The following is a 25244-nucleotide window of genomic DNA, read 5'->3' on the forward strand; positions in this document are numbered from 1 at the left end:
CATCTTGTACTAAAGTAATAGAATTCACTGTTAAAACTGTATTTTTAGAGACATTTGGAATGATTTTATCTTTAATGTTTCTGATTTCAGTACTTTTTATATTCTTAAAATTCTAAGATGCAAATCCTTTTTTTCTCTGATTGATGCTTGTTCTTTTATGAAAACCCTGTCATACTCACGTATAACTGCTGATTGATGCCGCTCACATTTGTCTTTTATTCCCTTGAAGGTTGAAGTCACAAAGGATGTTTTTGACTACCAACAACCACTACTTCTTTTATTATTTTAAGATTCTCTTCAGGTGCTTGTAGAGTTTAGCTTAAATTAGGCCTTGTATCTTTCTTTCTATAAAGAAAATGTTTTATCTATATGTTGTAAATGTTTGAACATACAGATGTATATGGAGTAGAAAGTGAAAGTTTGTCTTTGAAATTGCCCTTCCCCTCATGCCCGCTCCAACCCACGCACACCAATCCATTCTCTTTCCTCAGAAGATAGCCTTTGTTTGGTGTGAATTCTTTCAGGCCATTTTCTTTGCAGTTACACATACACACAGTTTTCTTGACATAAACCTATTTTTACTGTACCTGTTGTGCAGCTTGCAATTTTCATTGAACAAAGCATCTTTGAGTTCTTTACGCATGAGTCCAGCTCGTTCTTTGTGTGGCAGCCCAATTGTTAATCAGCAATATGATTTTTCACCTTTACAAAGTGCTGTACTGAATTAACATTTTTATGTTTGCATCCAAACGTTTCATGAGATAGAGTCCTCAAAATGTAATTTGTGGGCCAGAGGATACATGTGTATTTTAATTTTTTGATGATATGCCAAATTGCCATCTCTATAAAAGTTTTTATTTATTTATACTCCTTCCAAGGCATCAACTGTTTTTTGAGGATCACAAGATATTAGGATTAACTTCTTAAGAAATAATCTTTAAATCTACTTGCACAAATAGGAAATTGTAGGTTCAATCTTTTGTCCCTTATAATTAGTTGAAATGTGCTACAAAATATTTGAATGTGGAGATTGATATCTTTGCACTTTAACTTGATAAGACCTGCTGTTATTATTAAATCTGAAATATTGGCAGTCAGTGGTGATGTTTTCCAGATGTCCTCATTAACCTTTGCTTGGAAGTCTTGCTTGGAAGACGTTAAACACTTGCTCGTGAGGTCAAGTGTTTAAAAAACCCTTGGCTGATACTGAAGTCATGTATCAAGTTGTGAACCAGGTGCTAGGTGGACTTTTTTTTTAGCATGGCAGGAAGTGTTTGTATGTGTCATGCAGTAACAGCCCAACATGTGATCTCATTCTGGCCTTTTCTGTACAGATACGGTGTTTGTTGGATTCTCTGGCATTATTTTCAACAAGACCTTATCTTGGGTTCCTTTTCGCTCCTTCTTTTCAGTAATTTGAGTGCATGGGCCTCATTGTGTTTTATGTCTGACCTTCATTCAATACATGAATTACTGATTGGTTTCTTTGATTCACACAATGTACCACATGGGGGAAATGGGAAAACATAATGTAGGCCCAGGAGACTAGACTGTGAGTTCAGCCCGGAGTGCCGTTTGTAGTAGTTCGTTTGTAGTAGTTCTTGTAATGGAGGAGGCCTCTCGGGTTTCTTTTAGTAAGTGTCATGTCCTAGTCCTGAAGTTTTTACTCATCATAGTCTTTCAGAAAACCTCTTCCATCCTGATTTGCCTTTTGTGTATATTGTTTAGCTCTTATAGGAATACATTCAGAGTTGTAATCTGGCCCACCTATTAAATGCTTAACATTCATATAGTTGTTTTTTCAAGTGTGTGTGGGATGAGGGATGTCTTTTCAACATATGGGTATCTTGGTATATAAAGCCTTACTTTATATTTCTTTTTTTTACATCCAAATTTTTAATTTTTATTTTCAATATGAAAGCCTTACTTTATATTTTATTGAAAAACTTGTTTTGGACAAGGTAGTTTGAAAGTAAAATCAATTAAAATAAGCTGCCTTTTCCATAACAAGTATTTTTCAATGAAATACAAATAAGGGTTTATCATTATTTTTGTCTGTCTATACTTTGTTAAATCTTTCTTACAAGTGCTATTCACCTTAAGGAAAGAAGTGTGTGGTGGGAAGTGTCTGGTGTTCTTATCTTTGTTCCTCTGAAGTTTGGAATGGCCCCAACGGAAGCTCTGCTCTAGGTGTGTCTGCCTTGGGGGTGGGACACAACTGTCTGTAATACAAAGGTTTATTATTTTGGGCATATTTTCTTATTAGACTTAGGATCACATCACTTGTCACGTGACCTCCCTTTTGTAAGTTTCTGTTTCAGTAATGAAGTGAAATGCAATTTTAGGATAGCAGATATCTGAGTGTCTTTACTTCGGGACTGCATGACTTTATGTGGAATCACAGTACTGTATTGTGCTGAGGTCCAGCTGTGTGAGAGTCAGTCAGTGGCGGAACAGGACCCTAACCTTGCTTTCCCTGATCCCTTGTGTAGGGTCTCTTCTGTGACACTACAGTCACAGTTACAGTCTCCTTATTACACACATTAAAAACACACATATAATAGCTGTTTGAAGTTAAGGTCGTTAAATTTGAATCAGAATGAGGGGATGAAGTAATTTGAAAAATTAACTCCAAAGAAGGAACTGTTGTTACTGTATTGTGTTATACAGGTAATAGGGCCTTAATTCTTGGCTACTTAAGGTTATTTTCTTTATGTGTATGTTGCTGTTTGTTTGTTTTGTTTTATGTTTTTAAATTTTGGTTTTGAATTTGGGTATTTTGTTTATAGCAAGGCTGAGAAATAATTTGAGCCAAGTAAATTTAAGTTTGTGTATTTTTTAAAAGAGCAATATAAGGAGAATATATATCTTACCATAATCATGCTTTTAACTGAACTTTTTGTTGTGGTTATTCTTGAATAATTTATGTTTAGCTTGTGTCTAGAGTTTTCAGTTAAATTTTATAAACTTTATAACAACTGGGGACAGACAGTAAAGCCAAAGGCTGGTATAAATTAGGCTTTTACACTTTTGGGGTCATGGTCTACTTTGAGAATCTGATGAAAACCCATGGATCCTTTCCCAAGTAGAGTGTGCATAAGCCTGTGTGCACAGAGTTCTGCATACACTTTGAGAGAGTTCGAGTACTTTGTTGTCTCTCTGCCTCCCTCACTATGAAGAATATTTGGCTTTGTATACATATGAAGGGTTTCTCATGAGTTTCTTCTCAGCTGTACACTAGGCATTTTACATATTCATTTCCAAATTAGATAGGTATTACTTCATTTTGTAAATGAGGAAGCTTAAGAAGGTTAAGTAATTAGTTCAACATCACAGAGAATCTATTAAGTTGTAATTAACTAGTGTTGCTTAAAAAGAGAGTTTATAAATTTAAAAAAATGTTTCATAACTAAAACATTTTTTTGTTAGCCAAAAATTATGGAAGATTTATTCTTCAGTTTATTTGTTGATTAACATTTTTTGAGAATCCTGAAGGTGGTTAAATTTTTAAAGACATTTACTTCATTGCTAAATTTGTGGTTTTGTTGCATACATTTTTATGTCTCAGCTTTTGGGAATTTGTTTTGGTTTGGTAAAGGTAGGTAAGAGTTTTTCACTTCATGTAAGTGTGAAAAACAAAGGTAAGGAAGGATGTTAATAGACAATGACAAATGTGAGCAAATTCTTTCATTCCCAAATATTGTGAGTGTTCAGCCAGCCGCAGGTCCTGTCTACATTAGAACTTTTATCATGTCAGAAGATTTTAATAATCATCTGATAATTTTGAATGGATGGGTTTTAAATTGTTCGTGAAACTTGTATGTTGCATAAACTGAAATTATTTAGGCTAGAAAATTTTGTCCTTTTAGAAAAGGAACAACATTTACTTATTTATGGAACAGAATTTAAGTGAGAGTGTTTTCAGAGACCTTTAAAATTAATTTTTGGTAAGGAACCCACAAGAGTGTTGAACACAGTCTCAGTAGAGGGGGAAATTCAACGTAGACTTTACTGGTGGTGTAGGACAGGTGGATTTTGTCTGTTTCAGAGGGGAAGTGGCAGTGTATGTCGTGGTGTGGTGGTCTGCCCGAGTTGTTCCGAAAGGAGGGCATCGCAGGAGGCCTGTCGGTATTGTTGACCACTTCATTGAAAACAGCCGTTTGAAGTGGAGAAACCATTAACAAAGGATATATGTAGTGTATACTCCCTAAGTACTTCATTTTAACTTAAAACACATGACTATATAATTGTATGCCAGTTTTTTATTGTGAAACTAAGTATGGTCAACTGCTTGGAGAGCCACATGCTCTTGCCTGTACCTACCACTTCATAAAGATGCATCAGCTCTCATTTTCCAGTTTTTTTTTAGGTACAGCAAGAACTGAGACACTTAAAATGTCAGTGCAGAGTCATCTTGAAATCATACAATTTCTTTCACTCCTCCCATGTGTAATTGGAGGAGTGTCTAACAGAAGGAATTTGCATTAACACATTGGTCAAGTGATTCTAAAGCAATGAACTTCGTCTTCATAGAAACAGCTCTCTTTTTACATTCACATTTTATTGGATTACACATATTTATTTAAATTATGTAATTTTAATAATAAATGCAGGTGTCATAAACAGATTTGGGAGCAAATCCAACATGTATAAATTGATCAAGTGCAGCTCTGGTCAAGGGGCAGAAATACGCAGGCATATTAGAGAGTACACTTTACAGAGGGTATGGGGAGATTCGATTACCAGTAATTAGGTGAGTAGATGAGCAGAGGTTGGTCAAGACTGCTTCTGCTGCATGCATTTCTGCGTCATTTACGTAAACATTGACATGACATTAGATGGATGTTTATCTTAAAAATGGATTTTGAAGACAGCCTATCAGTGAAACAGACATTGGTGGAGTATCTGCTAAGTCCTCAGTCCTATGCTAAATCCTGATGCTACGAAAAACTAACAAGGAACAAAGCATAATAAATAAATAGAGTATAGACTGAGACTGGATTTGAATCTTGGCTTTGCTAAACACCATGTGACCTCATCGCATTATTAGATAACTGGTGTATGAAGAGGTGAGACATTCCGGGACTCACTGAATGCCTGGTTGGAATTGAGGCATGAGTCAGAAATGAATGGGGCCAGGAATAGAGGCACTGATGTGGGGGAGCAAGCATTCAATAAATATTTTTTAAATGAAGGGTAGCATGCAGTCCAAAGTAAAATGTTCAAGGATGAGTAACAAATTCAGGTTTGAATGAGGTGCTGCAGAGGCAGCTGGAGGCTCCTGGTAATAATGGTGCTAATGCTAGTAATCCTCATAACTTTAATTAAAATATTTGACTAGAACATTCATTCTTCAGTCACACCAATTAAATAATCTTTTACTCTTTATACAAAGTTAGGAATACAGAACACATGAAAAGGAAAAAACAAAGAACTCGTGGACCATTGTGTGGGGGAAGGGGTGGGTAGATGTAGAAAAGGGTATGGGGGGATATATGGTGATGGATAGAAAATTTTAAAAATAAAAATAAATTTAGTGGAAGAAGCCATTGCAGTCAGCTAGCTTGAGAAAATCTAGAAGCTTGTTAAACTTGATGGGCATCAAACTTGAAATAGTTAAGTTTGTGTTTGTAGGAAAGCGAGGTACTCTATAAGCATTAGTAATTAAGTTACTTGTGGTTCTATATTATTAAAATGTATAGTCTTGAAGATACCTGTCTACACCGTTGAGACATTTTTTGTAACTTGGGTTTTAAATAGGTTCATGTGGTGCATAAAAGGCATCTTGATGAGCAAAAAATGGCTCTATCTTGATTATGATGTAGCATGTTATAGCAGGGTGGTAGTAATTTGAGCAGGGATAAGAATAGTTAGAAATACACCAAAGTCCTTATTAGGTGGATTTTTTTCTGGATCCTTGGTCTTTACCTAATGTCATTTGGTTGTGGTGCCTGAGTGGGATAGTGTGTATCAGACTTCTGCTCAGTGGTCAGAGTACTCTTCTCCAAACCTATTTAGGGTGGTGAGAGTCCAGCATTGTTTATATGTTTTTAAAGATTTTATTTGTTTATTTTTGGAGGAGAAGGGAGGGAGAAAGAGAGAAAGAGCAACATCAATGTGTGGTTGCCTCTCACGCGCCCTTCACTGGGGACATGCCTGTAACCAAGGCATGTGCCTTGACTGGGAATTGAACCAGCAACCCCTGGGTGTATAGGCTGGAACTCAGTCCACTGAGCCACACCATCCATGGCTAGAATCCACCATTGTTAAATAACCCGTGGTTCTGGCATAATTGCTTTGATATCAGCCAAAGTTTTTATAAACCCTAGTATTGTTGATATACAGTTTTTAAAAATATTATTATCTTTTGGACCTTGATGTCTTAATCCTGTTGTTAGGTTAATAAAATTAATGTTTCTGAAGATCATCTCATTTAAGTATACTTGTGCCTTTCTCTAGGATACAGAATTTATGGAAACTTTTTTTAAAAAGATTTCATTTGTTTTTAGAAAGAGGGGAAAGGGAATAAGAGAAGAGAAACATCCATCAGCCACTTTTTGCATATCCTGAACTGAGGACTTGGCCTGCAGTTCAGCATGTAGCCCAAATGGGAATTGAACTGGTGACCCCTCAGCCCACAGTACGATGCCCAACCCACTGAGCAATACCAGTTAGGGCAAAGCTTCATGTTTTGTAAAAAATAACTCTGTAGCTATGTGACATATATAGTTGTATCACATATCCACAAGGTGTTATTTTAAATTAACTGTATGAATACAACTGTAGAAATCTGGTCATGTAAATACATTTGATTTTGTTTACTTTTTTAAATTTTGGAATTTGTCGGATAGGATTATTTCCCATTTAAAAATATTGTTTCATAATATATAAATGCCTTCTTCCCTTGCCTTCTGGTTAATCTCTTGGTGTGGGCTTGAAGCACTCATTTATTTTCCCTAGTGAGGTATAATTGACATACTATAGATCTTAACTGTTCTTTTCACTAAGTTTTAACAAGTGCATACACCCATTCACTGACACCTAAATCAAGATATTAAGCATTTATAACTTTAAATTTCTTCCCAATAAATCTCTCACCCCTGACTTCAGGCAATCACTGATAATGATTTCTACTATAATAGATTAATTTTGCCTTTTGTTGAACTTCTTATAAATGGGACAATGCAGAATGCATGCTTTTGAGGCTGACTTCTTTGGCACAACATAACACTTGTGAAATTCATCTGTTTTGCAGCTTGTTTCAGTAGTTTGTTCCTCTTTATTGCTGAGGATTCCATTGCATGGATTTATATAGCATGTTGATGGACATGTGTTTAAATTTTTTGGCTGTTATGAGTAAGACTTAAAGCACTTTACTAAGGGTCATTGCGAACAACCATATGGTATAATTAAACTCCTTTTGGGGTTGGGGAGAGACATCAAGTAAGATGAATGAAGTTATTTAATTGCCTGTTAAATGTGATTTTGTTTTTTATATTTTGCTTACCCTGTCATTTTCTCATTTTTATTCTCCAATAATAATTTGATTGTATTTTATAATCTTTCTCTTTTTATATCAAGCTTAGGCTTTGAGAAATAAAGTTGGGGGATAGTGTATGAATATTTATTATAGACAGGGTTGAGAGGAGAGAATATAAAATAATTTCTTGTGAAAAATAACATACAACTGAAAAAGAGGTATTTGTCCAAGAAGAGTCTGTTATGTGGGTGTGAGCATGTCTATCTGTGTGTCTGTGTTTTAATTTAGCATTATATTTAAGAATATAAAACATTCTTAAAAATTATTAAGATTATTGAAAGTTTTTTGCAGCCTGCTCAGTCTTGGGGGAAAAAACCTCTGTTGGAATAAACTTGGTAATCTGTGGTGACATCTGAATAATATAAATCAATTTAGGAAGAAGATGAAAAAAGAGTAGGTGTGGAGGAAAAGGCAGGAGGGAGAGAGGAGAGAAGGAGAGGGAGAGGGAGAGGGATGAGTTGTGTGTAATAAATATGGTGGCCCCGGGGGCTGTTTGGATTACTTCCCTTGGTCTAGGGCATGGCTGCCATAAAAAAGAGACAATGAAGATAAATTATTTTGAAAACAATAATTGTCGGTTATTTTGGTAGTTATCATTCACAGTTATAAATATATTCATGCAGCGCCTTTGAAAAACCAGATGTGTCATAGTCTCTTGTAGTAACAGGTTGACCTCTTAACCTCTGTTCTTTGAATTAACTGATAATCTTATTCCCTTAAATGTACTTGCTTATTTTAATTAAAAAAAATTTTTTTTGAGGCCTACTGAAGGTACTCGTTGGTCTCAGTTTTTTTCTTTAGACAGTGGGTTGTTAGGTTAATAAAATTAATGTTTTATTAATTCAATAAACAATCTTAACACCCTGACCTAACCAGTTTAAATAGAATAATCAATAAAATATACTTAAAAAGGAACAAAAGGAACCAGCCTTGATTAATTAACATTTCAGGAATTCCTTCCGGAAGTCCTGAAAGCCTCATTACAGAAGGAAATTTTCTTCCAATACCATTAGGCATATGAAGATTGTGTGACCTCAAAATGCAAATAACTATATCAGTTCAAAAACAAAATAAATAAGTAAATAAATTCTGATTTTGGAAGGCGGACGTGGAGACAGTGATAGTCTGTTGTTAGTCTGTTTATCAACAGACTGTTAGGAACGATCCTTTGAAGGTACAGACAGAAATTTTGATCTGTAGAAGTGAAATGCATGTTTGGTTAGTAGAGAGACTATCAGTCATGTTTTTTGAGTTTTAGTAATTTTTGAGAGAAGGGACTAAAGAGATTAAAGTAGATTAATTTAGATAAATGATAGTAGAAATAGAATATTTAGTTGGGAAGAAGGGGCTGCCTACTTTCCATGTTCCAGTCACTTTGCTAAGTGTTGACCTCATTTAGTTTATAAAGTTCAAGACAGAGTGTTGTTTTTTTACAAATTAGAAAATTGCATCTCAGAGGGGCTAAGTGATTTTCTAGGGTCACACAGCTAGTATGGAGCATATCAGCATTCAAGGGCAGTTTTCTGACTCCAGAGCCTGTGGTGGGATTTCATTTTGCATTCTTTTCATACTAAGTCTGTTCTACTCCTGAGGCTGGGAACTCTGACAGATTCGGGGCTAATGTGTGCAGCTCCTGAGTCCTTCAGTGCTTGTGGACTTTAGAATTTGAGATCTGAAGGCCAGTTTGAAGGGCAGGAGTGCTGGGATGGTGCGTCCTGTACATGCTCATACCAAATGCAAGCACTAGGGGTAGGATCTAGGTTCTAGGATGGCGGGTGTATCGATCTGTTTTGTTCACTGCCATATCCCTAGAACCTAGACTGGTGATAGGTATTTATTAGAAGCTACATAAATATTTGTTAGATGAATAACAAGGGAATGCTTAGTAGGAATGGCAGGCCCTGCGTGATTCATGGAAGCTGAGCCAGGGAGGAGGGCCTGGCAGGAATGGGACAGGAATAGAGGAGTCTGGGAACAAGCACTGCATCTTCTGGGCAGGAACCCAGGGGCAGAATTTCAGCCTCTGGAAAAACTGGTCAGTGCACAGCACAGTAGGGCTATGTTACTGTTACCCAATAGACTAGACGGGACCTAGTTTGAGGCAGAGAAGGGCATGTGGACTGGAACTGGGTCTGCAGAACAAAGGATCACAGTGCCCAAGGTTGCATTAGGACTGAGTTAAGCTGCTTAAGTGAAGGCCCAGACATTTTCTCTGATAAGAGGCTGGGTTGGATGCAGATTCAGTGCTGCGAGCTAGGGAACTGATTGGATGTGAGGGTAAGGAGCCTGCTGTCTTAAGATCAGTGGACAACTTTTTTCACTTCTGTCCACTCTGTCAAAAAATAAACCGTGTAGAAATGTTTAGTTTGTTCTTTCTGTCTCTGTCAACATTCTTATTTTCAAGTTCCTTGAAATCAAGGGAACTTGGTGTACATTAAGGGTTTCTAATATGATTAAGGCTGTGTCCATTTAATTTTATGATATGAATATATATCACAAATATTTCAGAAATATTAGATTTGCAAAAACCATTGTTAGTCTTCATTGTCTGTCATTGATTACAATTTTTCATCATGTGGATCCAACATTATTTACTTAATTGTTGCCATATTGTTGAGTCTTTGGTTGTTTCTGTTTTTACCCCCTACTCTGTAAGTAATGCTAAAATAAAATTCATGGATTATAGCCTATTCCAATTTTGTCAACTATTTTCTCAGGGTAGATTTCCAGAAACACCTTTCCAGGGTCAAAGACTTTAAACTTCTGTGTTTTTTGGTAGTTCTTGATAAAGGTTGCCTATTTGCTTTCTAAGAGAGTTGAGTAAGTTTGCAGTGATGGCAAAATGTGCTAGGTGCCAAGGCTTACTGTACCTTGACCTGAATGTATGTTGTTAAAAAAATTGTATCAATAGTGATAAAAGGTGCTCTCTCATTATATTGGTTTGTATTTATCTGATGATTAGTGAGGTATCAGATACTTTTTTCATGTCCATGTGCTGTGTGTTCTTTTCCAAATTGGCCCTGATTATATCTTTACTTTGAGAATATTTGATTTAAAAAGGAAGCAATCTTATGCTTTTTGTGAGTGGTCCAGGATAGAATATCATCTTGTGAGGGAGAAAAGAAGTCCTGCTATTCCATTGTCATAGGGTTGACTGTTGAATTTAATCCAAGAAAAAAGTCCTTGAATTATAACTAATGTACTCCTCTCTCTGGTCATGTGCTAGGCACTGTATTGAATGATTGACCATATAATTCAATTTTTTCAACAACTCTGCAAGATAGACGCTGTTTTCATTATACATTTGAGCTGCTGTTGAATAAATTGTCAATTTAGACTTCCGCCAAGATGGAGGCATCGGTGGAAACACTGTGCCTTCTCCCACAACCAAGTTTGGATACAACAAAAGTTTTGGAGAACTAACACACACCCAGAGACCAGAAAACGGAATTATACGGAAGTCCGACAGCTACGAACCGTTCAACGAGGACAGTAAGAGGTGGAGCCAGCAGCAGAGCTGGGTCGGGCAGGACAGACCTAGGAGTGCAGGCAGCCCAGAACTAGTCTGGGTGTGGAACAGACTGACCAAGGTCGCACATTCGAGTGCAGTGAGACGGACCACGCAGGCCCCAGGGGGCGAACCCAGTGGTGGAGGGCTGACAGCGGTGGCACACCCGCGTGCCGTGGAGCGAGGCACGTGGCCCTGGTGACGGTGGTGGCTGCGGTGCTGGTGGGGGTCACGGAGGCGGGCGGCAGAGGGAAGCCATTGTCCCTCTTTGACCCCGCCCCCACATACAATGTCACAACCCAGCGACTTAGTTGCCCTGCTCTGGTGAAAACCTAGGGCTCCGATCCGGCTACTTAACAGGCACGAACAGCCCAAAAGATGGCTAAAGAAGAACTCAAAGTCCCAGAGCCAATAACTCTAAGCGACCAACAGATTGCCAGGCTCTCAGAAGCCCAATTTAAGACACTATTTATCAGGATGCTCACAGAATTGGTAGAGTACAGTCACAAATTGGAGGAACATATGAAGGCTAAACTAATTGAAATGAAGGGAGATGTCCAGGAAACCAATAGCGATGGAAAGGAAACTGGGACTCAAATCAATGGAATGGACCAGAAGGAAGAACGAAACATCCGACCAGAAAGGAATGAAGAAATGAGAATTCAAAAAAATGAGGAGAGGCTTAGGAACCTCCAGGACATCTTTAAACGTTCCAACATCCGGATTATAGGGGTACCAGAAGGGGGAAAGAAACAGCCACGAGTGGAAAACTTATTTGAACAAATAATAAAGGAGAACTTCCCCAGTCTGGCAAAGGAAATAGACTTCCAGGAAATCCAGGAAGCTCAGAGAGTCCCAAAGAAGTTGGACCCAAGAAGGAACACACCAAGGCACATCATAATTACATTAGCCAAGACTAAAATGAAGGAGAGAATCCTAGAAGCAGCAAGGGATAAGGGGACAGTCACCTACAAAGGAGTACCCATCAGACTGTCAGCGGATTTCTCAAAAGAGACCTTACAGGCAAGAAGGGGCTGGAAAGAAGTATTCCAAGTCATGAAATCCAAAGACCTACAGCCAAGATTGCTTTATCCAGCAAAACTTTCATTTAGAATGGAAGGACAGATAAAGTGCTTCTCAGATAAGGTCAAGTTCAAGGAGTTCATCATCACCAAGCCCTTATTATATGAAATGCTAAAGGGACTTATATAAGAAAGAGATGATGAAAAATATGAACAGTGAAAGGACAGCAAACACACAGTTATTAACAACCACACCTAAAACAAAAGCAAACCAAGAGGACAGCTAGATCAGGAGTGGAACCATAGAAATGAAGAACACATGGAGGGTTAGAAACAGGGGGGTGGGAGGGGGAGAAGGGGGGAGAAGGCACAGAAAATAGCATAGATGGTAGGTAGAAAATAGATAGGGGGGAGGGTGAGAATAGTGGGGGAAATATAGAACCTAAAGAAATTGAGACACGTGGTTATAAACTAAGGGGGGGGGAGAATAGTGGGGGAGGGAGTGTGCGGGTGGAGGGGAATGAAGGGGGGGAATAGAACAACTGTAATGGTATAATCAATAAAATATATTTTAAAAAAAAGAAAAAAGAATAGCTAGGGGGATGCAAAGTAGAGTAAAGGAAATGGAGTAGCTAAAGAACTTATAGGCATGACCCATGGACATGAACAATGGTGAGGGGATTGCTTGAGGAGGGTGCTTGGTGGAGGAGGGCAAAGGGGAAAATACCAGGACAACTGTAATAGCATAATCAATAAAATATAATTAAAAAAAAAAATTGTCAATTTAGTGAAACTTTTGGGTTAAAAATAATGGAAAAAAAACAGCTGTCAAAGGACAGTATAGGAGAGGTCACTTTCAAACAGGCCCCACAATGTTTTTTCCATACTACCTTTGCTTTTCCCCTTCATTTTTTATACCACTGGAAATGACATCAATTATAGATATATTCTGCTTAAGAGTTATCCTCTCTTAAAACTTTAAATGCCTCTGGAAGGGATTTGTCCTGGAAAGTGATGCACTGTTAACCATTAATATGAGTGAATAAGATGGCTTTTCTTTCTTTCTTTTTTTTTTTAAGTTAGAGAGATCCTAAGAAACAACGCAGAATATATCCTTTTTTTAAAGATTTTATTTATTTATGTATCTTTAGAGGGAAAGGAGAGAGGGAGAGAAACATCAATGTATGGTTGCCTTTTGTGCATCCCCTGCTGGGAGTTGGCCTGCAGGGAACCAGCCTGCAACCCAGGCATGTGCCCTGACTGGGAATCAAACCATGATTCTCTGGTTCGCAGGCCTGTGCTCAATCCACTGAGCTACACCAGCCAGGGCAGATGGCTTTTCTTTTGACACTGCTGGCTGTAGCTGTCCTGAAGGATGGACCTTGGAGAGGGAGATGGGAGCTAGGTGTATTTAGGGAATGAAATATTAAGCAATCAAGAGAGGCAGATCTGGGTAGGGAATCATAGATGGGTGCACACAGCAGAGGCCTGGCTCTGGGTGGCTGAGGTTAGGGCTTTGAGATATAGAAGTGCGAGCGAGGGGACGGGATGCCAACGGCAAACACTTCCTGTTTTGAAACCTTACTGGGCTGGGTGTACATCCCAGAAAGAGGAAGGAAACTTATTTTATTCTTCCCTGCACCCCGTACTCTTTAAGGTCACAGCGGTCAGGTAGTAATATTATGTTCACTGATATTGCAGTTTATAACTATTTTTAATACTGTTTATATGAGGAAATGTGCAATGAGCATCAAACTACCAATTGAGAAAATCAACTTGTGAAACGATTTGTTTATCAACTGGGGACCTAATGCAGATCTTAGATGTCTATTAATGAAAGTTGTAAGTTACATTTCATAATGAGACTCTTGTTAGTTCAACGCCAAATAGCTTCTTTAAGTGTAGGGATAATTTCTTCCCTCCGCTCATGGCATTTGAACAGCTGTTCCCTTGTTTCTTTTCAGGTCCTTGCTGGCATGCAAGGCCTTCCCACTTTAAACAAACAGGTACTTCTGATATGAATATAAAATAACTTGGAAATTAATAAAAATCTGCTTTGAGCAGTATGCTTACTGTACAGTTAATAGTGACTGAGTTGTGAGTTTCAGGTCTGCATGTTTTCATAGACATCTGGAAATCTTATATATGGAGCAATTAGACCCATCGGTCCTATCCTCCCATAAACACACTGTTAAATGGCTCAGGATTTAGAAGCCTTACTATATAAATTATTTCCCCCAATGGAGTAAATAAATACCCCCGCTGAAAATAAAGTACAGATCCTAATAGCAAAGCAGAAGGAATGTCCTTGTCTAAGCGAAACATTTTATGTGTAATTTGGCTTGTCAAACAACGTGAAGTAGGATGAAAGCATCGTGCAGCTGGTGTAAGAGTGTCGCCCGGGTGCTGATTGTTTGGCTCGGCTGTCTTCCGTGGCTAGTGTTCTGCCTGTCTTCATTAATCAGTGCTAGCTTTCCCCCCACTTCTTTGTTCATTGCAGAAAACATCTCTGCAGAAAAATATTGTGAGGCTTTTATGTGTTTTCTGATGTTGGAAATCAACGTATCTAGATGAAAATATGTATTTTTCCTATTTGGCAGAATGATAGCATTTGAAGTTGTTTATTTAATTATCTGGCCATGTTCTTTTACTTCATGTTTCTCCAAGCACTTAAGATATTGCTGTTCACATGAACAAGAAGAGTAATGTGTAGTTACTTATTGTTCTGTAAAACACTGGCTTGGTGATCAAAGGTGGTTGAGACTCAGTGTCCAGAGGACAGGCCAAACCGAGGCAGTGTCTGGTGAGTGGCGGGTGATAGTCACTAAACGAATAGCGCCCTGGCCATTTCTGTAGTGACTGGAATCCTAGAGATCCAGAAAGGAGCAGTCCTTTACTTTCTGCTTCTTGAATTTCTTTTAAATAATTTGTGATCATTTAAATGGTGGATATTTATTATAGAAAATTTAGAAAATAAAAATAGACGTAGAAAGCCTCCATAGCACCACTATCCAGAGATAATCCGTATTAATAATTGCTGTATAATTCTCTAATACTGTCTGTGTTTATGTACATGTCTATTTACAAAAAAGATGATCATAGTGTATAGATCATTGTTTAGTAATTAGCTTTTTATATTAAATATATTGGGAACATTGTTCAAGTTTTAAATATTTGTCTACAATATCTCTTTTAATACAAATTTCAATCTTATTGATATTATCGGTCTCATGTTATTGGACATTAAGTTCTTTTCATTTTTTAAATTATTTATTGACTTATTTATTTTGGACCATAGATATTTATTGTATTTTTTATTACCATTTAATCTTCTTGTGTCCCCCTCTCCCATCTCCAATTTTGATAGAGTAAACAGCATTATAATCTTATTTTTATAACTAAGTATACCTGCATTCAAGTTTGTCCCATAGTTCCCCTGGAAGCAAGGCTTTTGGACAGCTAGTTTATTTGGAAAGTGATCCAGGAGAGCAGTAGTGAATGAATGAGGGATTTGAATTGGAAAAGGGGGAGAACCAATTTGAAATGAGATGTAGTTCTGGCCACAGCTAAATGTAGCATGTTTATTCTCACCAGGACCTTTTGAGGAGCCTTATGCAGTTTGAGAACTGTTTGCATGGGATATAAAAATGAAAGTACTTACCCATCTTCTTCCTTTGGACCATTCATGATTGATCAAGGGTGGTCCCACGAGTGTTTTTTCCTGTGAGATTCCAGATTAGGCAGGTGTGAGCCCCCAGTGCATTGCCGGATGGGAAGCCAGAGAGGGGTTTGGAAGGGGTTGGTGAGGCACCACTAGGTGACATCTTCACAAAGGTGATCAGAGCTCACGTGGACCTGGTAGCTGCAGTGGCAGCTTGAGCAAGAGGTGGGGCTGAGAGGATTTGCAGTGGGATGCATGTGTTCCAAATAAGTTTGTGTTTCTGGTGAAAGGACATCTAAAATTGCATCTCTTAATCATTCACAAGGATAACAAATTACATTCAGGTTGATTCTTTTATCAGGCACCTGGATATTGTAGCACCTGAGGATACAATAGGAGGTAAAACAGATGTGACCCTGCTGTCATAGAGTGGAGGTTCTTTTGTAGGGAGAGATAGCAAACATGGAAACACGTTCATAAGGTCTTTTCGACAGTGGTAAGTGTTATGAAGCAAATGAAATGGAGCAGTGCTGTTAGCAGTGACCAGTGAAGACCTGAGACTGTGGTGAGAACAGCAGGGTCTAATGGAGAAGCTCGGGGTGTGGAGCGGACTTAAAGGAGAAACACGTAGGGAGGAGGCTGCAGGAAGGAGAGTTGCCCGGGCCCTAAGACAAATTGCCTGCTTTACATTTTTTCTTAGGGCATGACAGACCCAGGAGATGTTTCTGAAATGTGGCCCTTCCTTACTGTATATACTCTATGGAAATGAATCACTTTTATTTAGATTCTTAGAATACATCATTAACATTCAGAACATACAGCAAATATAATTGCTTATTCTTTGATGTTTCAGAATACATTTCAAGATCTTAGAGTGGCTTAAGGTTGTTTTCGTCAGTCTCAGGGTTAATACCAGGAAAGCATATGAAAAATGAAGCCAATGTAAATTTTCTGTTAGATCATAATGTTTCGTGGCTGGGGGTTTATTGTATCAATGTAATTTACCTCATGTAAGAAACAATACTACTCAACTGATTCTTTGTTCTACAGAGCTCAGAAAAATTAGTTTTAAAGACATTTATTCTTTGGCTCTCCTTTTTATTCTTCAGACCTCTTAGTTACAATGCCCAAGATATTTTTTTGTGTGTGACCTAAATAGAAAATTAAGAAACCGCCTTTTTTACATTGCCAGGTTTCTCACATTTGTTACTAATAGTATAGTGTATCCACTTTGTAGAAAATAAGCAATGGGATATGATAGCCTCAGACTAAAACACATTCTTCCGGGGGACTTCGGTCAGGATGGCAGCATAGGTAAATATGGCTCACAGAACCACCTCAGAGTTACAACTAGACTATAGAACAACCATCGCTTAGAACTGTCAGAAATCAAGTTGAATGGAAGTCTGACAACTATGGAATTGAAAAACTATGTCCATACAGATTGGTAGGAGGGGCAGAGACACAGAATGGGCTGGTCCTGTATCTGTGTGTGGTGGATAAAAATTCAGGAGTGAGCCCTGGCTGGTGTGGCTGATTGAGCATGAGCTGTGAACCATGGGGTCGCCAGTTCGATTCCCAATCAGGGCACATGCCTGGGTTGCGGGCCAGGTCCCCAGTTGGGACTGTTAGAGGCAACCACATATTGATGTTTCTCTCCCTTTCTTTCTCCCTCCCTTCCCCTCTCTAAATATAAATAAATAAAAATCTTAAAAAAATTCAGGAGTGATCTCAGGAGCAAGGAGTCCCAGCCCCACACAACAGGCCCCCTCAACCCAGGGTTTCATTGCCATGAAGCTAAGTCCTCATAACTAACTATTGGCTTCAAAAACCAGTGGGGATTGAGTCAGTGGAAGACACTTCTGGAGTCCCAAGTAGTTCCTCTTAAAGAACCCCCACACAGACTTACTCAGACTCACTCTCTCTGAGCTCCAACATCACGGTAGCTGCTTAAAAGGCACCAGTGGCATTCAGAGAGGAACTGAAGTGTCTGGCATCAAGGTGAGAACTGGGGGACAGCTTACTAACAGACAGAAAAGTGGGAAGAGGTCAGTGTCCCTTTTCCTAACCCTCCCCTGACATAACCACAGAGTCAACAGGCGGTTGTCATATCTGAGACTCCATCAACCTGCCTAACAGTGTTTGCCCTACCCTGGAGATTCTGAGTTTCTATCCCACCCAACTTACAGGCCCATCCAAACTGTTAACAGTAACTTTTCTATATAAATGACTTATGCTTCACAATTCTGAAATCCTCTCAAACAAGCAACAGCCAGCCTCAGTGAGTCCCCAGCCCCTGTACCACTTGCTAAGCAGTCTCAGGGCTAGCATTAGAGGTAGCCAGCCAGGATTCACAGCTTGGCTTCACCTGGGAATCTCCAAGCCCAGCACAAGTAGCATCCATCTCATATTGCTTTATAGCTAATGCAGGATAGCCCCGAGCAGAACACAGGTGGGGGCTGACCTTGGCCTGTACCACCAGGAAACCCTAGGGCCTGTGTACCCAGTGGGCAGCTACAGAGCACATTGGAGCACCACCACCCTGCCCCTGCACAGCTGATCCTCCATAGTGGGTAGAGGTTGGTGGTCAGTAGTAGGCACAGCCAGTCCTTGCAGCAGACTGGCCTGGGTAAATCCCTCTCATTGACCTGCCAATAGCAGTCAGTACTGAACTATAAGAGGGGCATGTACTCAGCCCACAGAGAGAGTGCACCATGAGTACCAGCTTGGGTAGCAGAGGAAGCTGTGCCACTGGACCCTACAGGACACCTACTATATTAGGCCACACTGCCAGGACACGGAGTCAAAACAGCTCCACCTAATACACCTGAAACAAACACAGAGAGGCTGCCAAAACAAGGAGACAAAGAAGCATGGCCTCAATGAAAGAACAGATCAAAGCTCCAGAAAAGAAAGCTAAACAAAATGGAGATAGCAATCTATCAAATGCAGAGTTCAAAACACAGAGTTTATAAGGCTGGTCAGGGAACTTAGTGAGGACCTCAACAGCATAAAAGAGATCCACTCAGAAATGAAGGATACACTAATTAAAATAAAGAACAATTTATAGGGAAACAATAGTAGAATGGATAAAGCTGAGAATCAAATCAATGATTTAGAACATAAGCAAGAAGCCAATTAGAACAAGAAGAAGAAAAAAGAATTAAAAAAATGAGGATCGTGTAAGTAGCCTCTGGAACTTCAAGAGGACTAGCATTCACATCACAGGGGTGCCAGAAGGGGCAGAGAAATAGCTAGAATTGGAAGTTTATTTGAAAAAAATAATGAAAGAAAATTTCCCTAATTTGGTGTAGGAAATAAACATCCAAGTCCAGGAATCACAATGTCCCAATCAAGATGGATGTGGAGAGGCCCACTCCAAGACATATTATTATTAAAACGCCAAAGGTTAAAAGATAAAGAGAGAATCTTAAAAGCAGTGAGAGAAAAGCAATTAGTTTCCTACAAGAGAGTTCCCATAAGACTGTCAGCTGACTTCTCAAAAGAAACTTTGCAGGCCCTGGCTGGTGTAGCTCAGTGGATTGAGCACAGGCCTGCGACCCAGAGGATCATGGTTCGATTCCCAGTCAGGGCACATGCCTGGGTTGCAGGCTGGTTCCTGCAGGCCAGTTCCCAGCAGGGGACGCACGAAAGGCAACCATACATTGATGTTTCTCTCCCTCTCTCCTTCCCCTCTAAAGATAAATAAATAAATAAAATCTTTAAAAAAAAAAGAAACTTTGCAGACTAGAAGGGATTGACAAGAAATATTCAAAGTCATGAAAAGCAGTGACCTACAGCCAAGATTGCTCTATCCAGCAAAGATATCATTTAGAATTGAAGGGCAGATAAAGAGCTTCCTAGATGAGAAAACACTAAAGGAGTTCACCATCACTAAACCATTATTATATGAAATGTTAAAGGGGCTTACTTAAGAAAAAGAAGATCAAAACTATGAACAATAAAATGGCTAGAAATACATATCTATCAGCAATTGAATCTAAAAACAAACTATGCAAACAAGAAGAACAGAGACAGAATCATGGATATGGAGGGTGTTTTAAAGGTTGCCAGATGGGAGTGGGGGGTTGGGGGAGTGGATGAAGAGGTGAGGGGGTTAAAAAGTACAACTAGGTAGGTACAGAATAGCTGTGGGGATGTAAAGCACAGTGTAGGAAATGGAGCAGCCAAAGGACTTACACACATGACCCATGGACGTGAACAAAGGGATGGGGATTGCCTGAGGGAGTGGGGGGTCCTGGATGGAGGGGGGCAAAAGGGGAAAAATCAGGACAACTGTAATAGCATAATCAATAAAATACAATTTAAAAAAATTTAAAAAACAAAACACATTCTAACTTTTCCATGACATATTAAAGTCACAGGGATCACAATGATGTCAGATATTGAAAGATTAGAATACTAAATCAAATCTCCCAAGCCAGGTCTTTCTGAAGTTCAGTAATTTGTGTATTGTTACCTTCATGATTTTGCTATATTCTGTATTATTGATACTATTAAATAGTTAATGTTTTTCTTTACATTGATTCAATTTTTGCTTAAATTAATTTACTTAAGAAAAAATTTATATTATTAAAATAAGTAGAAGGTAACTGTAAAAACATATTCCTAACTATTAACATGAGAGTGTTTATCTGCATGCCATCTGAAAGCATTATATATGCCCATTTGGCGTATATTGTGCTCACAGCAGATTCTGCCTGTCCCATACCTGGCGTGTGACTTTGGGCAAATTACTCAACTTCTCTAAGCCTCTGTGTCCACTTGTGTATACTATAATGGGGATAATGAGATATTTTTACCTGCCAAGTGCTTAGCACAGTGCCTGACACAGTAATGACTCAGTGAATGAAAACAACTATAAGAATGCATTGTCAAAGTTATTATTATCGCTACTACTCTAACTGGGAGAATAATAATGGAGATTTAGAACTTAGAGAAGCACTTAAATTCTTCACCTTGAGATGTGGCTCAAGATAAACGAATGAACACTAAACCAAAGAGTTGGTGAATTTGATTTTAGCTCTAGCTTTCCACTGACCAGTTATATGACTTGGTTAAGTCATTTGCCTCTCTTGGGGGTTTGGCTTCTTCATCAGACATATTAGGAGGTTGGTTTTGATTTGATTCTAAGGCATCTAGCTCATAGGCTGCCAACTGTTTTGAGTGGTTCTAGTTGTGGAGTATGAGTCATCTTAAATTTGGAGCATTTTTTATTTTGTTTGGTTTAGCTGGCTATCCAACTAATATACAGAGTAATCTAGAATGTTGGTGTGACGACTATACTTTCAGGGATCATTTCTATAGTTCGTTACTAGAATGTTGGTGTGGCCCTTCCTGCTTTCTTGTTTTCATCATGAGTGACTAATGGTCACCAGGGGCCATGTTAGTAAGCCTGAGCCAAATTTTAATTGTTTTTGAAGCTGTATGTAATTAATTTCTTAATTACAAGCTGTTGATGTTTAGTCCTAGTAAAATTGCATCATAAAACTGAGGCATTTTTGAAGGATTTAGTGACAAAAGGAAAAGATGAATAAACTTGTTTTATACATTTGACTAATATTAAAGATATATTTAATATATGTTTGCCAAGTATGGAGACACCTGACTCATCATTGCTATCTATAAAAAATTATTTTTAATTTCTTGCTGCATGGCCTACAATTAAAATAACTTTTATATTCCTGACCTACTTGACTTTGTTTTATCCTTTCCAGATTTGAGATTATACAATTTTGTGAATTTTATTCTCTTAATAAGATAGGTCTAGATTTGGAAGTGATGAAGTTGAAATTAAAGAAGATAAACAATTTTTAAGCCTGTTACAACTGCGTTTTAAAATGAATACATATATAAACATGAGTGTATATGTGTACGTTGGTATAGTATAAACTGATCACTGATATTTTTTCACTTAAGAAATTATCCCATTCATACAGTTTTCTTATTCTTTCCAGTGACTGCAGAGTAGTGCATTGAAGAGATGATTCTAAGTAACCAGTCTCTTTATGATGGACATTTAGGATTTTTCTAACATCTGCTATTACTTACAGTAATGCTCTGATGATTGTCTTATACACTTGAGAGTTTGTGCATTTATTAGTGTATCTGCAAGTTAAGTTGTTGGGCTAGAAAATATGGGCATTTGCGATTTTGATTGAAATAGACAAATTGTTCTTCATGGAGGTTAAACCAATACAGGGTGGGCAAAAAGTAGGTTTACAGTTGTTTGTGTAGAAAATAATACAACGATTAATAACTGATAATACAAGAATAGCCTTGGCTGCTGTAGCTCAGTGGTTTGAGCACGGGCCTGTGAACCAAAGGGTTGCTGGTTGCATGTTCCCAGTTAGGGCACATAGGGTTGTGGGCCTGGTCCTTGTTGGGGGGGGCGTGTGAGAAGCAACCACATATTGATGTTTCTGTTCCTCTCTCCTTCCCGTCCCCTCTAAAGATAAATAAATAAAATATTAAAAAACCCAAATAAACTGTTTTGTGTACTCACAACTATAAACCTACTTTTGCCAACCTCTGTATACACTCCCACCAACAGTGCATAAATGAGCCTGTTTCTGCTCAGCCACTTTTTTCACTCCAAGTACCTCTGTCTTTTAGTACTACCAAGTCATTTGAGTACTACTGTACTACACTATGTTTTCTCTGGGAAAAGGCTGATTAGATGGGTGCTCATTACATGCAAATTTCACAGAGATTGAATCTTACACTGAAGACCACTTTCTTACTCTCTATATTTGCTGAATTAAATGGCTGCATTGTTGGGCATCTTAGAATGTACTTTACGGTGCTTCAGAGCACAATTATACCAGTGTAAAAAATCCTCCTGTTTGCAAATTATCTTGACTAAAGTCTCCCATGGAGATTTATTCTCATAACATAAGGAGACACACCATGCATATTATACAGAATGTTTGGCTGTAGATAGCATTATTTGCGCTTTATTTTTTTTAATTTCAGAAGGGCAAGGCATTATTTTTAGATACTGTTTTTATGTTATCAAAAATGAATATTAGTTGGTGAAGTTGGACTGAAATTATCCCCTTAGTCCTTAATTTGTGAGCATTTGGTTATGTACACACGTTGGCACACACACACAGCCTGTAGGCCTGACAGTTAAAGCTTCTGTGGTTTCTTTAAGAAAATAGAATAATTTGTGTTACAGAAGAATGTGATGCACTCTCTTCTACTTTTAGGACTTCTTATACAGATTTAAGAAAATTGTAAAAGATATTCAGAACTACTACTATTTTTTTTCTCTTTGGGCTGCAGATTGGCTGATATGAAAATCAATTATTGAAATGAACTTAGGTTTTATTTATTTTTTACACTATATGATCTCTTCTAAAATTGACCATTTTTCTAATATTGAGGTTTTTTTCCTTTTCACTTATATAAAAGAGCAGCAGATGTTCAAGAACTTTTTATGAAGTTTTCCTTCTAAATTTCACTTTCAGATAACTTCCTTAACATGTCACTCTATTAATTCACTTATAAGGAAAAATGTTTTTATTATTGACCTGTTTGAAAAGCAGCTATAGTGTGAGATGTAGTATTTATAGTGAAGATACTGGCTAAGTCCCATGGAATACCCTATCATTAAAGAAAATTTCTTGGAGTTATTCAGATAAAAACACAAACTAAAAAGTTGTTATTAGGCAATTACCTTTTATGTTTTCCTTTCCAGCACATGTATTACCGTCTAGAAACACTGTCTGCTTATAGGTAGAGACTGTTGAATTTAACATTGTTCTGCCCCCCTGAGGAAAGCAGTTTGTTGCCCTGTTCAGACAGTGAAAGGAAAAATTAGACTCTGTTATGGTGTCTGTGGCTCTGGGCTCACTGCCACTCCACAGATCACTGAAGCTCATGACTGCTCAGACTAAGGGAACAAAAGAATTTTCACTGAGCCACAGCACCCCCTAGCATCCTAAAAATGTACATTTTGAAAATTCAAAGGAACATTTTGTTTATGCTCATTGAAACAACTGTTGAGTATGACCTAATTTCTCATACTTTCTTATGACTAAGAAGAGACCTTTGAAAGAGTCCATAGAAATTTGGGGGCATGTGAAAAGGTATCATTCTTTCTTTTTTTTTTTTTTTGCAAAGAATTGTTACATTACTTTTCTGTGTGTGTTTGGATGCAGATCATAAGCTATGGCTGAACCTCTTGTGCCCTATGTAAAAATGATAAATAGTGACTTTTTCCAGCCAGTCCCCTAACTGTGCTTCCTTGTGTGTTGCAGGTGCTTCTCCCAGCCGCTGGCCTGTTACAGTTACAGGATGTGAAGAAGACTTGCTGTGAATTTTTGGAATCTCAGCTTCACCCTGTTAACTGCTTAGGAATCCGGGCTTTTGCTGATATGCATGCGTGCACAGACCTCCTGAACAAGGCCAACACCTACGCAGGCAGGTTGAATAGACCTTCGCTGAGTTAGAGCCCAGGAGGAGTCTAGAAATCTTGATTTATGAAATGACTCTGTAGTGATGTCTGGAAAGTTGTATTCTGTTTCTGGACCTGGACTTTATACATGTACATTAAAAACATAATGGTAGCACTGCATAATTGAAGCATGCTTATAAAATTCTGAACTTTAAAAAAACCCACTGTAAATCAGTTTTGGGCCTCAGTAATAGAATAGCCAGTTTTATGCAAGTATTGAATCCTTGTGTATTTTTATGAAATAGTCATATAAGAAAGTATTTGCATATGAAATGAAGTCACTTTATCTCTACAGCTTTTTACACCCTCCTTTTAAATCCATCAAAACTATCGTCTTGCTTAAAAAATCTTCAAAGCAATGAGATGTGGATGCATTTGGGTGGAGTAGAAAAGCAGATTCCGAATGGGCAGCCCTCTCTCAGACAGTGCTTTCCAGAACCTAGTATCTTTGGCAGAGGGAGAGCTTGTTGCTGTTGTCAAGGAAGTCAGAACTTGGCTGCTGTGTGGGACCCTGAGATTCCCTGGTCTCTTCATCGGCAGAGGATAGATTCTCATGATGGCTTTGGAGGTAGCTAAAGTACACAGAAGTAACCAGTAACTTATTTTGCTTTGAGTTTATAAACATTTAAAAATAAATATATTGACAGTGGTTATTGGGAATTTTCTATTTTTTTAACTATCTTTCTGGAAGGTAAATCTTGTAGAAGTTACAGTCCACCATCAGTCCTCTGTGTCTGTGATGAGATCCAGTACGGAGAGTGACTGTAGGACCTTCCATGACCCCTGCCCCTTAGAGAGCTCTGGAACCCCTACTTCTTCCAGCTTTCAGATGAGAGCCCCCCATCCAAACTTTGCCCCATCATGTTTACTCATCACTCATCGTGATCTTACTCATCGTGATGAGTGAGAGACATTCTGACACATAGACCTAGGTGAGGGGTATATGTGTGTGTAAGTGTGAGTGCATGTGTACACCTGTGTGCATGCAGGGCACTGGAAGGGTGAAGTATTCCCAGAATTCCTGTTGCTTT

At 38.4% G+C, this 25244-nt stretch overlaps 1 protein-coding gene across 4 annotated transcripts in view; it reads left to right on the forward strand.

Annotated features, from left to right (window-relative positions):
- Window positions 1-25244, forward strand: part of KLHL2 (kelch like family member 2) — an 85984-nt gene that overhangs the window by 31470 nt on the left and 29270 nt on the right. For all 4 annotated transcript variants that reach the window (XM_037058334.1, XM_037058337.1, XM_037058335.1 and 1 more), the window contains one exon: window positions 24017-24179. In XM_037058334.1, the coding sequence (XP_036914229.1) occupies window positions 24017-24179 (163 nt within the window). The remainder of the gene's footprint in view (window positions 1-24016; window positions 24180-25244) is intronic.

This window comes from Sturnira hondurensis, unplaced genomic scaffold, assembly GCF_014824575.4.
Source record: "Sturnira hondurensis isolate 20B ecotype Veracruz unplaced genomic scaffold, ASM1482457v3 Scaffold0010128, whole genome shotgun sequence".
Classification (NCBI taxonomy): domain Eukaryota; kingdom Metazoa; phylum Chordata; class Mammalia; order Chiroptera; family Phyllostomidae; genus Sturnira; species Sturnira hondurensis.